The 14,210-nt window shown below is 36.6% G+C and overlaps 1 protein-coding gene across 1 annotated transcript in view; it reads left to right on the forward strand.

Annotated features, from left to right (window-relative positions):
- IPO11 (importin 11) overlaps positions 1-14,210 on the forward strand; it is a 96,750-nt gene that overhangs the window by 52,207 nt on the left and 30,333 nt on the right. Inside the window, exons 27-29 of the mRNA XM_065045266.1 lie at positions 3,221-3,316; positions 4,904-5,017; positions 5,896-6,017. Of these exons, the coding sequence (XP_064901338.1) occupies positions 3,221-3,316; positions 4,904-5,017; positions 5,896-6,017 (332 nt within the window). The remainder of the gene's footprint in view (positions 1-3,220; positions 3,317-4,903; positions 5,018-5,895; positions 6,018-14,210) is intronic.

Below are 14,210 nucleotides of genomic sequence, written 5' to 3' on the forward strand. Positions count from 1 at the left end.
TAACACACTGTTCCTATACCCTCTCTGCAATGCCTTCATTACCTCATGTGATTTTGGGGTGTTGTCCTTAGATAAATGAGTTCTAAGCTAGTTTGAGTCCTCTTTGTATAGATGGATTTAAGTTAAGACTCCCTGATATCTTTCCCATCTGAGTATTTTCTAGATTACTAGAGAAAGGAGGTTAGTGAGAGCTTGGAACCTCATGAAAATAGTTTGTTCTGCAGCCTTGCAACAGCTCACTTAAACAGCCAGGTGACTAATCACTGCATTGCAAAGGTGACACTGTAATGTACAGAAAATCTTGAGAGCACTGAGTTGCAAAACAAGATTGTGTTTGGGTCATAGTAACTTGATTTAATCTTTGGCTATCAGTGGACTCATGAAAGTTGTAGAAAACTAATCAAAGGTGTGTATTTCTAATTGAATTCTAGAATGGAGAAGAGTACCACAGTATAACATAAAAGATGCTTACACTTCTAATTACAAAATAAAAGAGCAAAATCAATCTGATTAATAAGTTTGAAGATTTGTCCTAATTCAGTTTTTGGCTTGGTTCAGATTTGAGAAAACATACCTTTCATTATTTGAATGAAAATGCAACATTAAGAAGGTGTTCAACTCTAAAGTAAAAAGTCGTACTAGTTTTTTAATAATTAAGTTAATCTAGACTGTTTCTAATAAATTATGCAAAAGTAATTATTTAATTACAGTATCTAGCCTTCTTAATCTGAGTTTTGTCTGTACCTCATCAACGAGAACTGATCCCTTTGCCAACACAGAACAGCAACAGTAGTATTACATTTAGAATTTTTTTTCATATTAGTTTTCCTTTTCAGTATTCAATGCCAATAAGAAAAATAATCATACAGTTTCCTTTTTGTAACTGCATATCTGAAAAACTGACAAGATAAGGGTTAAGTAATAAGTCTGCGTACACGTGTATTATTATAAAAAACATTTGGATGATTTTTAGGATTGAATATGCACTGAATGATCTAGATTCACTTTTTTTTCTCCCTTTCTGTATGACTGCTAGAACCTAAAAGGTCTATAGTCAAGCTTTTCCAGTCTTTGCATGTTGGATGTATGTCCTCTCTATCACATTCCTTTGTGTAGCGTGCTTGAATTTGTACCTTGACGTACTGTTCAAAGTCTTTGCTTTTGGCATAAGTTGCTATTGCAATGGCAACAACTGCTTCAATAGAATTGCTAGTGTTTTTTCAGAGTACAAAGAAAAGTATTTTTGCACAAACTTCAAATGCTGCTGTGAAAGAAATGTTATGAAATTCATCGCTTTTGAAATGTTTGCCATGATACTTTAAATGTGCCTTTTGAAGAATTTCAGGAAATGGAGTATGCACTGGTAGCTGAGTAGTAATACTCATGTATTACTACTCAGCTACCAGTGCATACTCCATTTCCTGAAATACTCATGTATCACTACTTACATTTCCAGTGGCTGCACTAACTGGGAACTATGTGTTGCTTGTAAAATCTTGGACTTGAAATCAGTTCATTATAAATGCAAGGGAGGCAAGAACCTAGATCACACCTACCTCCTTGGTGGGTTGCAGAGCTGCTTGCAGAACCCCAGGACAGGAAAACAGCAGAAGTTGATAGTCCTCTCCATTTGTAGTTCTGGCTATGAGGAGCTTAGGGACTCTAGTTCTAGAGTTTAAAATGTCAGTTCCTCTTTAGTATTATTTAGAGTCTGTAGTTGGACAAACATTTGATGCAGCACCTTTTAATTAGATCTTTAAAATGGAATGTTGCGCTAATATAGTACCATTTATCAACTTGGCTCCCAGTGTTGCCTTGCATTAGCCACAAGGTTTGTCCACTATTCTTTGAACACATTCCTAGTATGCCGTCCTGCTTCCAGAAGGATGATTGAAATATAATCCCTGTATTTTTACAAAAAGGAAAATGTTTTGTTAGGCGTCACTATGCTGACTTCTTTAACAAAAACCCCTAAGGTAAATATCAGGAACAGAAGTATCCAGGAGTGTTCTCTGAAATATTTTCCTACAAACAGCTTTGGCTGGATTTAAAATAGATATTAGAAGAGTAAATAAACAGACAAAGTTGAAAAACACTAATTTGAACTGACAAGACTATTTATTGCAAGATTTCTGAGGCTTAATGTGACTTGGTTTTCTAATTATCCGAGACAGACAATAAAAGATTTGAAAATACTGTACAAGGAACAAATGATTTGGACAAAACTTCCAGCATATGGAAGAGATGAGTGGGACAAAACTTATGTTCACCTCCATTTAACAGTATGTTAAAGGCCTACAAAATTGAGAGGCATTGAAAGGGGTCAACTGCTTAACACCTCTCAAGGCAAGAAATAGTGGGCATTAAATGAAACTAGTAAGAACAAGGTTCAAAAAGAAAGAGATTTAGGGGAAACTGGACAAGAGCACAGAAGAGCAGTTCCTTGAGGAAGTCCCTCTGAGCTGCAAGTAGCTAGAGACTGAGAAGACTGTTTAAGGAGGTACCTTTATATGCTTTATACACGTTAGTGTATCAATGTGTGGTCTCTATCTTGACTTACCCGTAGGAGCAGATATCAGCCCATTATTCTCACAGCCTCTTCCCCTCTCTGTCTTGATGCAAGAGGAAAGCCCAAACAGCTGGGGAGAAGAAAGCCTGAAGAACAGAGGAAAAAATTATACTTCAGGGAGCAGCTCATGGTGGGCGAGAAAGCTGAGAAGTAAAGGGTAAAGAATGTAAAAACTGGGAACCAGAGCAGGGTATCAAGAATAGCATATCTGAGAGCACTTGTGATTATTTGATCACCTGCAAAGAGATGGTACGTCCTAATTAATGGTTCTTCAGTGACAGGACAAAAGTATAGAAATGAGCCTTAAACAGCTGTCACTCCTCACTGCTAGCCCACCTCATGAAGCTGCTTTTCCTGGAGCCTTGTCAAGGTCCTTCCTTCCAACCCACGTCACCAGCTTTTCCAGGGCCATGGGGAGGCTTATGAGCAGGTGCTTGGCTAGGTGGGTTTCACTTGGCATGTTGGTTTTCATCAGGTCTGTTATGCAGATCAGCTTTGCAGAATACTTCAATAGAATATACATCTAGCAGTCCTGGGGTTTGTTGGTATTTAATGGTAATCATTCTACCAGGACTTTATATATAGACAAGCAGATCAGTAAAGATTTTTAAATGTACTTTACTAATTGTCTAATTTGGTTTTGTTCTTAAGGTTGTGGAAAATGCCCTGAAAGTAAACCCTGTTTTGGGTCCTCAAGTTTTTCAACCGCTTCTGCCATCAATATTCAGGGGAATTATAGATGGGGAGGTAAGGGTTACTCTTTAACTATTATCTACTTTTCCTTTAGAACAGGAAAGTACCTTCAGTTATCTGGTCCAGTTTTATCATACTGATGTTGCATTTTCTCTTACTTTAAGAGCACCTGACAGATCCGTGACAGCTACTTGAGAAGTCTGTAAAAGTAACGTAGTAGTGCAAGAGTCGAAGCAACATATCCATCACTTATTTCGTCATCTAGTGTTCATTTTAATAAAATGTTTTTCTATTCTTACTTCACTCTTAATGCTGAAAAGTTGCTATGACTCTACACTCAGATTCTTTGAAGTTGTTGGAGTTTTTTGCTGTTTTTTTAAAGACACTTGTACTACTCCTTTTTAAGTGTAGCTGGACCAGAGGAAAACAAATCAGACAAAGAGAAGGTTGACTTGATGTTCTTTTTCTAATTGGCATATTGTCTAATTGACATGAGGAGCTGATGGATACAAGAATGCTTTGTGTGAGATAGAACAGGCTTTAGCATTTTGCTTGCTTAGATATACTAAGTTCTCCCTCTTCTCTACCTTCAACAAATTTCCATGTTGGATAAGAAGGAGTAAAAACCAATATGCTTTAATTATGTTGAACCTTGCAGTATTAGCAGGAGAAAAAAATACTTTAAACAGCAGAATCAGTGGGTGGAATTCTCTATGCTTTTGGCTTCTGATCAAAATCTTTGCTTTTTTTCAGATCTTGGTATTTGTCTCCCATTATTATTAACTAAGCTATTTCCAAGATTAAGCTAAGTAATATTACTTAGTGATGTACTTTTTGCCCTATAGAACACAGAAAAAGCCAGTTTGAAGTTTAAGATGACACAAAAATGGAGAAATGGAGAGTGGATTATTAAAATTGTTCTGATTTAAGAGTTTAATAAATTAATTGTTCCCTATTCAAAAAGGTATTAGCCTGGGTTATCATTTTCAGGTAAATATTGGTATTTTGTTTGTCAAGTAGGTAATTCTACAAAAAACTTACTGTTATATGGCTAGATACTGGATTCAATACAAATAAATTTGTAGCTTCTTTTAAAATTAAGAGTAATAACAAAAGATAACAAAACAAAGGGGTTATTACTGTATCAAGGTAATGTTGGGACACTTGCAAATCAGTTATTGGATAATGTATTATTGTTTGTCTCAGTAAAATAAATAACAACAATTTCAAAAATACTGAGAACTTCATAGGGTTACTAAAACTGTGAAAAGTATTTTTAAACCATAGTAAAACCTCGAAGTAATTTTTAATGGTACAATATACTGTTTATTCCTTACAATGCAAGTTTTTAAATTTAAAGTAAAATTACCTTGCATGGTTGTCTTGGCTGTTTAGAGGAAAATGACTGAGATTGACATAGTTTTCCTGTTGCAAGAATCGACAAACTCTAGTAATGAATGATTACTCACTCAGTCTTGTGGTCTTAGAGGCTTTTAAATGTGTAATTTCAAATTTAATTCTAATTTAATACAATATATAAAGGATGCATGCAGGTGTTTTCCATGGATCTGCACGCTGTTTGTTAAGTATTTTTCTGTAATTAAACTGAGCCCCTTTTGCTTTTATTTACTTTTCTTTCAGAGATATCCAGTGGTTATGTCCACTTATCTGGGGATCATGGGTAGAGTTCTACTACAAAATGCAAGTTTTTTTTCAGTACTTTTGAGCCAGATGGCATGTGAATTGGCTCAAGAGGTAAGGATTTTGTCTTGATACTTCAGTGGGATTGCATGTGGCAGACCTGTGTTCTTTTGACCCAAGAGAACTTTTCCATCTGTTTTCCATGCTTGCTCCTCTCCAGTTTGCCTTGGAAAGAGGCTCTTTCCCTTCTTTTGGTCTTAACCCTGCACATCCTGTAACAAGTTTTACATATTCCCACAACCACCTTAACACACCTCATAAACAGTTTTATACAGTTGCTAAATTATCTTCTCATTGCATCCCACAATAAACCATATAAACCTCTTCAGTTTGCATGGCATTGCAGGGTAAGAGTTTCTTTCCTTGTGCTGTCTCGATGGGTCCTGCACCAAGAATAATGTTCTAGTCATTCTCTGGTGAGGATTACCTCAAGAGTATCAGGATCACTGTGCTCTGCTTTCACTGATGAGGTTACTGAGGTTCTTTGCTACAGATATTGTACTATATCTGTAAGGGAAATTTAGTAATTTTCCTCTCCTTGGGTATAATATAGTTTTCAAACAGGTAAAGACAAGTGTTTTTATTTGCTGCCAGTGAAGGTAAAACAGAGAAAAAGTTCACGCGCTTTATATGCGTTAGACCGTTATAAGAAAACTGTTTGAGTAATTCAGTGTCCTAAATCACTGCTCTGCCCACGAATGAAATATATTTCTAACCTCTAGGTTACAATTAATAGTGAGAGGATTTCAGGGCCTAGAAACACTGACACAGAAAATTAAAAAAGTACCCGTGGCTTGCTACTTGTGTCTGGTATTCATAACTGTATGGTGTTTTTCCCAGATTAAATAATGTGTTCAGTTGGTAGAAAAATTATTTTCTAAATAAGCTGAAGTACTCAGGAATTAAAAGGAATATTCTTTTTGCCATTGCAGTTGGACCAAGTTCTTGGTAACATGATTGAAATGTGGGTTGATCGGATGGATAACATCACTCAGCCAGAAAGAAGAAAACTGTCTGCTTTGGCATTGCTTTCACTTCTGCCATCATTGAATAGGTGAGGAAATGTACAATACCTTAAATAGGAATGCTTCAAAGGACCTTAAGATATTTTTAAGATATATTTTTAAGGTATTTCACACTTCTACAGGTAAATATTCAAAGATAAGTAGTTTTCTTACCTCTTTTTGCCAAGAGACACTTAAAGTAGAAGTTTCATGCTACATTATATTAATTTATGTTTGCCTTTGTAGCAATATAATAACCTTTCTTCTATGTCATGGAAAATGTGATTTAGTAAAAGCGAGGAGACAGCACTGCATATTTTATTGTCCATTCTCTTCTTAATATTGAGCTAGCTGCTTCTCTCATCTGTGACTTAAGTAGTTGCTTTAGTTGGCTTGGTGTCCTTTCCAGGGAAGAAAGTTAGTTCAGTTTTCTTTCATGTTGTGGGTAGATCTGAACTTTAATCCTGGTTTTCCCCTTTATGATATTAAATGGAATAGTTGCTGTGAAAGACTGAAACAGTTTTTGCACTGTAGATTTCTATAGCAAGCAGTTTTTACTGTTCTTTCTCTAGCCATCTTCTTTGCTCAATAAACATACAAAATTAAATATTTTAATGAAAACAATGAATAGTGTTACACTGACTTTTAAATTGTCACTGCTAGAATTCATGTATAACACCTTTTGGTGAGAGTTCAGTCCATACTTACCTTCAGATTATTCTTGTCTGTTTGAAAGTCAGGAAGACAAGACTGCATGAGTTTGTTTAGTCTGCCGGAAAATCAGTCTGATTTCCTGAAAAGGCTCAGGTATTATCTAATGGGAGTTTAGATGCTGCTGACAAATCCTAAATCCAAGTTAGTGTCTGTAAAGATGTAAATAATGTAGTGGCTACCTAAAAAATCAGGGAGCTATTACATGTAAAACTTAAAGAGGGTTCATTGTTTTTGATGTACACAGAAGCTGCCCTTTATTGTCCCCGATCATCAAGAGAAACACCTAGCCAAAGGTGAACCAAGCAGCTTCTTTATGAAAAAGCATTTGTTTTTTCTTTTTCAGTAAATGTAACAGTGTTATAATACTTGTGAATATATTTGAAATGTTCTCAAAGAGGTGTTGTCTAAAATTTAAGGTGCTGAGCTACATGCCTGTCTTCCTGTGAAGTTTCTTTTAAAGAGAGGAAGGAAAATAGAAATTGCTTTAGATAACTGTGTTATTTTGAACTACCTTCAGCTGCTCCAATTTCCTGCTGTAAGAGCCAAATATTTCTGGCAGTCCTTAACATAATAAAAGCTTCTGCAAATTACAGCTTTATTTTTCATATCCTTAAATCATTTAAGAAAGCTGCTTCTCAAATAAAGAAGCCTCTCTTTAGTGGACGTATTTATGTCAAAGTTATGAAAATTTTGCTATACAACTGATAGACTGCCAGGGCCAAACATACCTTCAGACAGAATGTGTGAAGCCGATTCTGTCAAGTGATTTTTCCTTCTGCTACGGAACAATGTGAGTCACTCTGTTTTTCCAGTTTTATAGAGATTATATTGTATATACTTGCTGCATCTCCCATATGAAGTTTGTGTTAAAAATCAAATTTTTCAAAAGCAGTCTTCTTGTGCAAGTCCATTTGCAAAGTCTAAGAAAATATGTTTTAAGTATAATACAGTATTTAAACAAAATATTTTGACCCGTGTATACAGTGTTTTCAAGAAAAGCTTAAGTAATTTTTCCTGTTGGAGTACCTCACTGACAAGCTTCCTGGTTAGATATTATTTTGGACATCCACAGCCTGTTCAAGATTTCTCAGCTGTAGAGACAGAATTTTGTTTCCTGAGAATGGCTATGAGATAGATTCACTTGGGAAGGCCAAGCTGAGGGTGCCGTTCTACCCTCAGCTTGCTCCTGTAAAATGGTCAGGGTGGTACCAGTAGCAAGCTCCGATTTTCAACATTCTGCTGTAGGGAAAACAGTCATCTGCACTGTGTCTTGCACTTCCTGAGGACTTTGCTCTTTTTGCCAGTTGTTTCCTCTAACCTACAGCTGGAGCTGTCCCAAGAGCATCAAGTTATTTTAGAAAGAGAGGGAATAGAAAAAGATACTCACATTTTTTCCCTCTGAGTTGCTTTATGGATAAAATGTTGGGGAAAGTATTAAGCAGTGACCTTTTGTATTCTCCCTCCAAACTGTATAATATTATTTCATTGCTTTTAGGTACTTTTCTAGTTAGGTCTCGTGTTCATAACTGTATGTATGTGGACTTGGGACTTTCTCATTTTTATAGGAAGCTAAAGATTCTATTATTACTCATTTAAAACCAGTATGGCAGAAATAATTTCCTGTTTCATATATTGTGCCTCTGACAGTGTCACAAGTGAAGGATTTTAGGATAGATAAGATGGGAACCACTCTAGAGCACTCGTAGTTCACAGTGGTTCTCAGGCCAGTTAGTTGGACTAAGCAGGTCATAAAGTGACAGTTTATTAGCAAATTATAGCTTGCTTGTGTAGGCAATATCATCCAGAGATACATGCAATAATGTCTTTAGTATCAATAGTACCATTGTATTTTATCATTAAATGCATATGGTCCTTCAATCCACCATTTTTTTATCTTCCTACAGACAGCTGCATATTGTGTTAGTCTTTAGAGTCTGTGTTAAAAAAAAAAAAAAGAACAGTAAGAGTTTCTTTCCTGATTAGTGTGTTGCAGCACATTTTCACCTAGCAGTAATTTCCTGGTGTAACTTGGGGTTTTTGGATAAACTAAATACTACCTAATTTTGTGCATTTGCTACCTAGCTCTGGCCAGTCAGCGTTAGCATTTTTTGTGTCTGACCAACGTATGCACATATATGCATATTATTTTCCACATTTCATGCTCTTAATGCCTGTTTGCTGCTCATATCTCTACATGTACGTTTTCATTAATTTATTAAAAGCTCTTTGTACTTCTTAAAATGAAGACCTTTGTCTTTAAACTGAAGCATATAATAGTAGGGTCCAGTAACAAGATTTAAGCAGTAAGGATACACTTAAGGAGTAATAGTGTCCCCATGCTAAGTACATGAGGGAAGTATGCTTAGACACACAGTAGCTAGAACAGTGAGGGTTTTTCGAAAAATATGAAAGGACTTGAAGTTTGGAAGAGAATAATGTCTGAACTGGGGTGTGAGACATGAGATATGACGACAACCTGGATGAATACATTCACAGATATCGTAATTTCCTGGTCTTGTTCAGTCATAATCCAGTTTGTCTACAAGCCATTTGTCATGGCTTGTTTGTGAACTTATAGCTTGAAGAGTATTGGTGCTGGGCCACCTAGTCTAGACTGCGCTTTTGCCAAGAAAGTTTGGACCAGATGATCCTTGTGGTCCCTTCCAACCTGCTATTCTACTCCATGATTCTAGTACAGTACAGCAGATGTTGGGTTGGGTTTTATTAGTTATGCACTTGGTCCCCAAGATAGTGCCTAGTGAACGTGGTTAGAATCAGCAGCCTAACTTTTCTTTAGGCCATTGTGGAAAGGACATGGGCCACCACCACTATCTTAGGTGCTGCATTTTGAGACACACATCTTCAGCATTCTTTGTATTTCATAAGACCAAAGCAGCTAAAATTGTACCTATTCCCATTCTTGTAACTATATAATCTGGAAATAATCAGCGCGTTTACTGCACTTTTGTCACTTTGTATAATGTCAGCATTACAGTGTTTTGTAATGTGCTTACTTTGGAATATTGCAAGCTTTTAATGATTATTTAGCAAAGCAGATTTCTTCTTTTATTCCTCCATTCATTACTTGTGTCTCTTGGTAAAACACAAACAATACTGAAATTGCTTAAGAGTGATAGGAATGTTGGGAGTGTAGGAAGGCCATACAGATGGATCTGAACTGACTGCATTGATGGTCTTAGTCCAGTTGTATGAGGTTCAACAAGGCCAAGTGCCGGGTCCTGCTCTTGGGTTACAACAACCCCAGGCAGCACTACAGGCTCAGGGAAGAGTGGCTGGAAAGCTGCCTGGCAGGGAGGGGTCTGGGGGTGTTGATCTACAGCCAGCTGAACATGAGCCAGCAGTGTGCCCGGGTGGCCAAAAAGGCCAAGAGCATCCTGGCTAGTGACAGGAATAGTGTGGCCAGCAGGACTAGAGAACTGATTGTGCGGCTGTACTCGACACTTACGAGGCCCCACCTTGAATCCTGTGTTCAGTTTTGGGACCCCCACTGCAAGAAAGACATTGAGGTGCTGGAGAGAGTGCAAAGAAGGTGATGAAGCTGGTGAGGGGCCTGGAGCACAAATCTGATGAGGAGCGGCTGAGGGAGCTGGGTTTGTTTAGCCTGGAGAAAAGGAGGCTGAGGGGAGACCTTATCGCTGTCTACAATGACCTGAAAGGAGGTTGTAGCATGGAGGGTTTTGGTTTCTTCTCCCAAGTAGCAAGTGACAGGACAAGAGGAAATGGCCACAAGTCGTGCCAGGGAGGTTTCTTCATGAAAAGGGTTGTGAAGCACCAGAACAGGCTGGTCACTAAAATGTGGGAGTCACGATCCCTGTAGGTGTTTAAAAGATGTGTATATGAGGTTCTTAGGGACATGGTTTAGTGCCCAATTTACATTATGGATGGACTCGATGATCTTAAGGATCTCTTCCAACCAAAATGATTCTATGAATATTTTAGTCTCTAATAGGAAACACAAACAGGATTTGGAAAGATATTGTGTCAGTGATTAACTTAGCTTGTTTTGATACCTAACTGTAAGCACGAGTAGCATTTGACACTATGTTGAAAGCTTAGCACTCCCCTTTTGCTGGTAAGTGTTATTGGTGCTACGTATATAATTATTGAATGGAAGGTTGCTAAGTTTGCTTTTACTCAAAGTCAGCACTTTCCAAAACAGTCCACTAATTTTGGTGCTTGAGGATGGGTTCATTCTTGGTGGATCTACCAGTGTAGAGTGGTACCACTCCATAGTAGTGGAGACTCTACTTAGCTTGAAACACAAAGCATTTTAATTGATCTTGTCTATTTCCTTTTTGATTTGTGGCACACGAGTAGTATTTCAAGATACCAGTGTTATTTTTTCCACTTTAATTCAAATGTGTTTGTCTGAGGAATTTATTTTGAGGAAAAGGTTAGGAGCCCAAGAGGTTCTGCAGGTTGCTCTGCTCATTTCTAATAGTTATAAATGAATGTCTGTTTTTTCTCACTGTATATCAAATCTGATATGTCAGCCACTATGAGTTCTGTCAATTAGATGATTGGCATTCTGTGAATACAAGTACTTACAGTATGCTATTATAAATCTTCATTAGGTTATTACAGAAGATTTGCCTGTGTCATTTGTTTCAGTTACTTTGTTAGAAATTTAATTTTCCGTTGAAGAAGCTGTCTATATGTAATATTAGGAAATGGCAAGAAAATGCCTAATAAAATGTTATATTCTCCTTCAGAGAGAGTTACATCCTTGTTTATGAAGTCAGAATTTGGTACATAACTAATTTGCATATCTGCCCTTATAGAGGTGATACTCTGAAGGCCCTTCTTCCCCTCCTTTTTTTCATTCCTCTATTCAAAAGTGTGCTCATGCACACGTTTAACAGACTATTAGTATTAAAAGGAGCTCTTTGAATTATGACTTTGCAGTTGTCATCCATGTTTGGCCTTATATTTGTTTAGTTTGCCTGACAGGTAGCAGTGCAGTTCTAATGATATGAGTGAAAAATGTGGCTTTGGTCTTAGTCTGAATATCAGAGTCTGCATCATTCCAAGTGTTATATATAGTACCATGACTTCCTTAATTGTTTGTCTCATCATAGCATTGGCAAGAGGATGCACTCAATAAACTTCCATTGTTCACAATTTCTATTAATTTTTCTCCTACAGCTAATTGTTAGTATGGACTGGTCAGGAACAAATTATCATTTCCCCTAAGACCCGTAAGGCTTGTTTACAGGTTTTACCAAGCGATGGCAAAGTACGTTGTCACTAAATACAGCTGCTCTGCAGCAGAAAACAAACTGCAGTGATAAGAGGTTGATTGCTGCTGATATCTTGCTTTAGTTTGTGGCCTGTATAAAAAAATTCAGAAGCCTTGCCTAAAACTCTATTAAATATAGTCTACCCTAAAATTGATTGTTTTAGTAATATAAAAAACAGCAAAATATGATAAAACAGACTAAACAGCTTTCTTCAAACTTTTTACCTTTGTCCTTTGTAATGTGCAGTCTCCTTGTCTGGGAATTAGTTATTGGACAAACAGTGACTAAAGTGTAGCATATTATTAAAAATATGTAAATATCACATTATCGTAACAAACTTTAAAAGCAAAATTAATACTGATTTGTAGCTGATTTTCCACTTGAGTTTGTTCTGAGCTGTTTGGTACACCTACCTCTCTCTCTGTCCCTATGCTCTGTGAATTTTGAGACTGCCTTAGAGTAGCTGAGATACTTGGTGACAAGAAGTGGTTAACAGCACAACCAATATCACTGCAAGAACTCCTACAATTAAGTATTTTCTTATAAATCAACATTTCATATTCAGACAATTTAATGAGAAAGGGAGGGTTTAAAACAAAACATCAGATCTCGAGATAAAGGAAATATCTAGCATAAAGAATGTTTGCATTTTTAAGGAAGAAATAGCTTTTGTATTTTCCATATGGGTATTGTCTGTAGTAGTTTTCAGGAAATGGACTAATTGTTTGTTTTCTCTTTTTGTAAAATTTTTAGAAGCTATCTGTTGCTAATGCCAAGAGCACACCCATCCTGTCCCGTAAAATAGCAGGCAATAGCTGCTGAAAACTGTACAATTTGATTTAGTTTTGGATCAGTTTCTAGAAGGCCAGTTAGTTATTCTGTTTGAAATGTAGGAAACTGCTTTGAGTTTGAAATGCATTCATATTGAGTATATTTCTTATTGTTTTTATAGTTTGAACAGTTCACTAAATATTGCAGTGAATAGTGAAGAATCTAAAGCCACATAAGACACATAGAAGCAACTTGCTAGGAACCAGCTTTTGTTTATCTGGCCACTGTATTGGTTTCTCTAAATTCCCATGCTGTCTGATATCTCATGGACCTTCAGTCTTTCTAAATGTGTTAATTTTGGCATTTTGCAAGAAGGTAGACCTATTAACATTTGCCTCTTAAAACTTTTTTTTAGATTGGGACTTGCTTCTTTGAGCACTATGGGGTTGGTTCACACAGCACATCTTGGAATAAATAATTTTTAATGACTTCTTTAGCCAAGTAAATATTGGCATAAATAGCCTATAGGTGTTACAGCTTAGCCAAGAGATAATTTCTTGTTTGAAGTCATTCTTTATTTTTGTTAATCTTTGTTCTTACACTCACCTGCCTGCATATGACCTGGATAATATTTTTTAATTACTCTTACTGTTCTCTCCCCCATATCCAGGATACTTCCCTAGTCATCCTGAGAACTGTTCAAGACTATGCAGTGTTTTCCTTTAAGGAAATTACATGTCATATATTTTATTTTACATTCTTTTATGTCAACCATTATGTTAAATAATATGAAAAACTAAAACGTAAAACTAAATAGTTACGTCTAAAGAACAGTTAGTTTTTCTATTGGTTTAGTGGTCTCAAAAAAAAAAGAACCAAATGCAGTTCTTATTCTGGCTTGTAACTGATGCAGGATTTGTCTGAAGTGGCTCATGGACCAATTTCACTGGTTCTGCTGATTTCTTACTTTAGATATTTTAAGAGGTATCAACTCTGATAGAATTGAAGGTCGTTAATTTTTTGTCTGTGTTTAAAAAAGAAAACAAAATCAAAATTAAAAAAAATTCCCCTCCATCTAGTTAATTTTAACTAGCTCAAGTTGGAAAATTGAAGGACTATTGGGTGTTTTACAGATTCCAAATGAAAAAAAAAAATGTTCAAAACTATTTTTTATAAAAACTTCAGAAATACAAGTTTCTTTTGGCAGAATTTGGAAGAAGGGCTCTCAGAAACATGGCCATGTCTATTCTGCTTCCTTTGCTCATGTGAGTCGTGCATTTCAGTGTGTATTATGGTAGACAGAGATATTTGGGTGATATTTCGCCCCTTACATAAACTTCTGCTTTCTGTATGAGATCATTATGGCTGAAATTACTTGATTCTTCTGCTGTTGTGCCTCCTCCTTGGCTTTGGCAACAGATCGTAGAATGTCCTGAGTTGGAAGGGACCCACAAGGATCATCGAGCCCAACTCCTCTCTCTGTACAGGTCAAGCCCA

The sequence above is a fragment of the Columba livia genome, chromosome Z, assembly GCF_036013475.1.
Source record: "Columba livia isolate bColLiv1 breed racing homer chromosome Z, bColLiv1.pat.W.v2, whole genome shotgun sequence".
Taxonomy (NCBI): Eukaryota; Metazoa; Chordata; class Aves; order Columbiformes; family Columbidae; genus Columba; species Columba livia.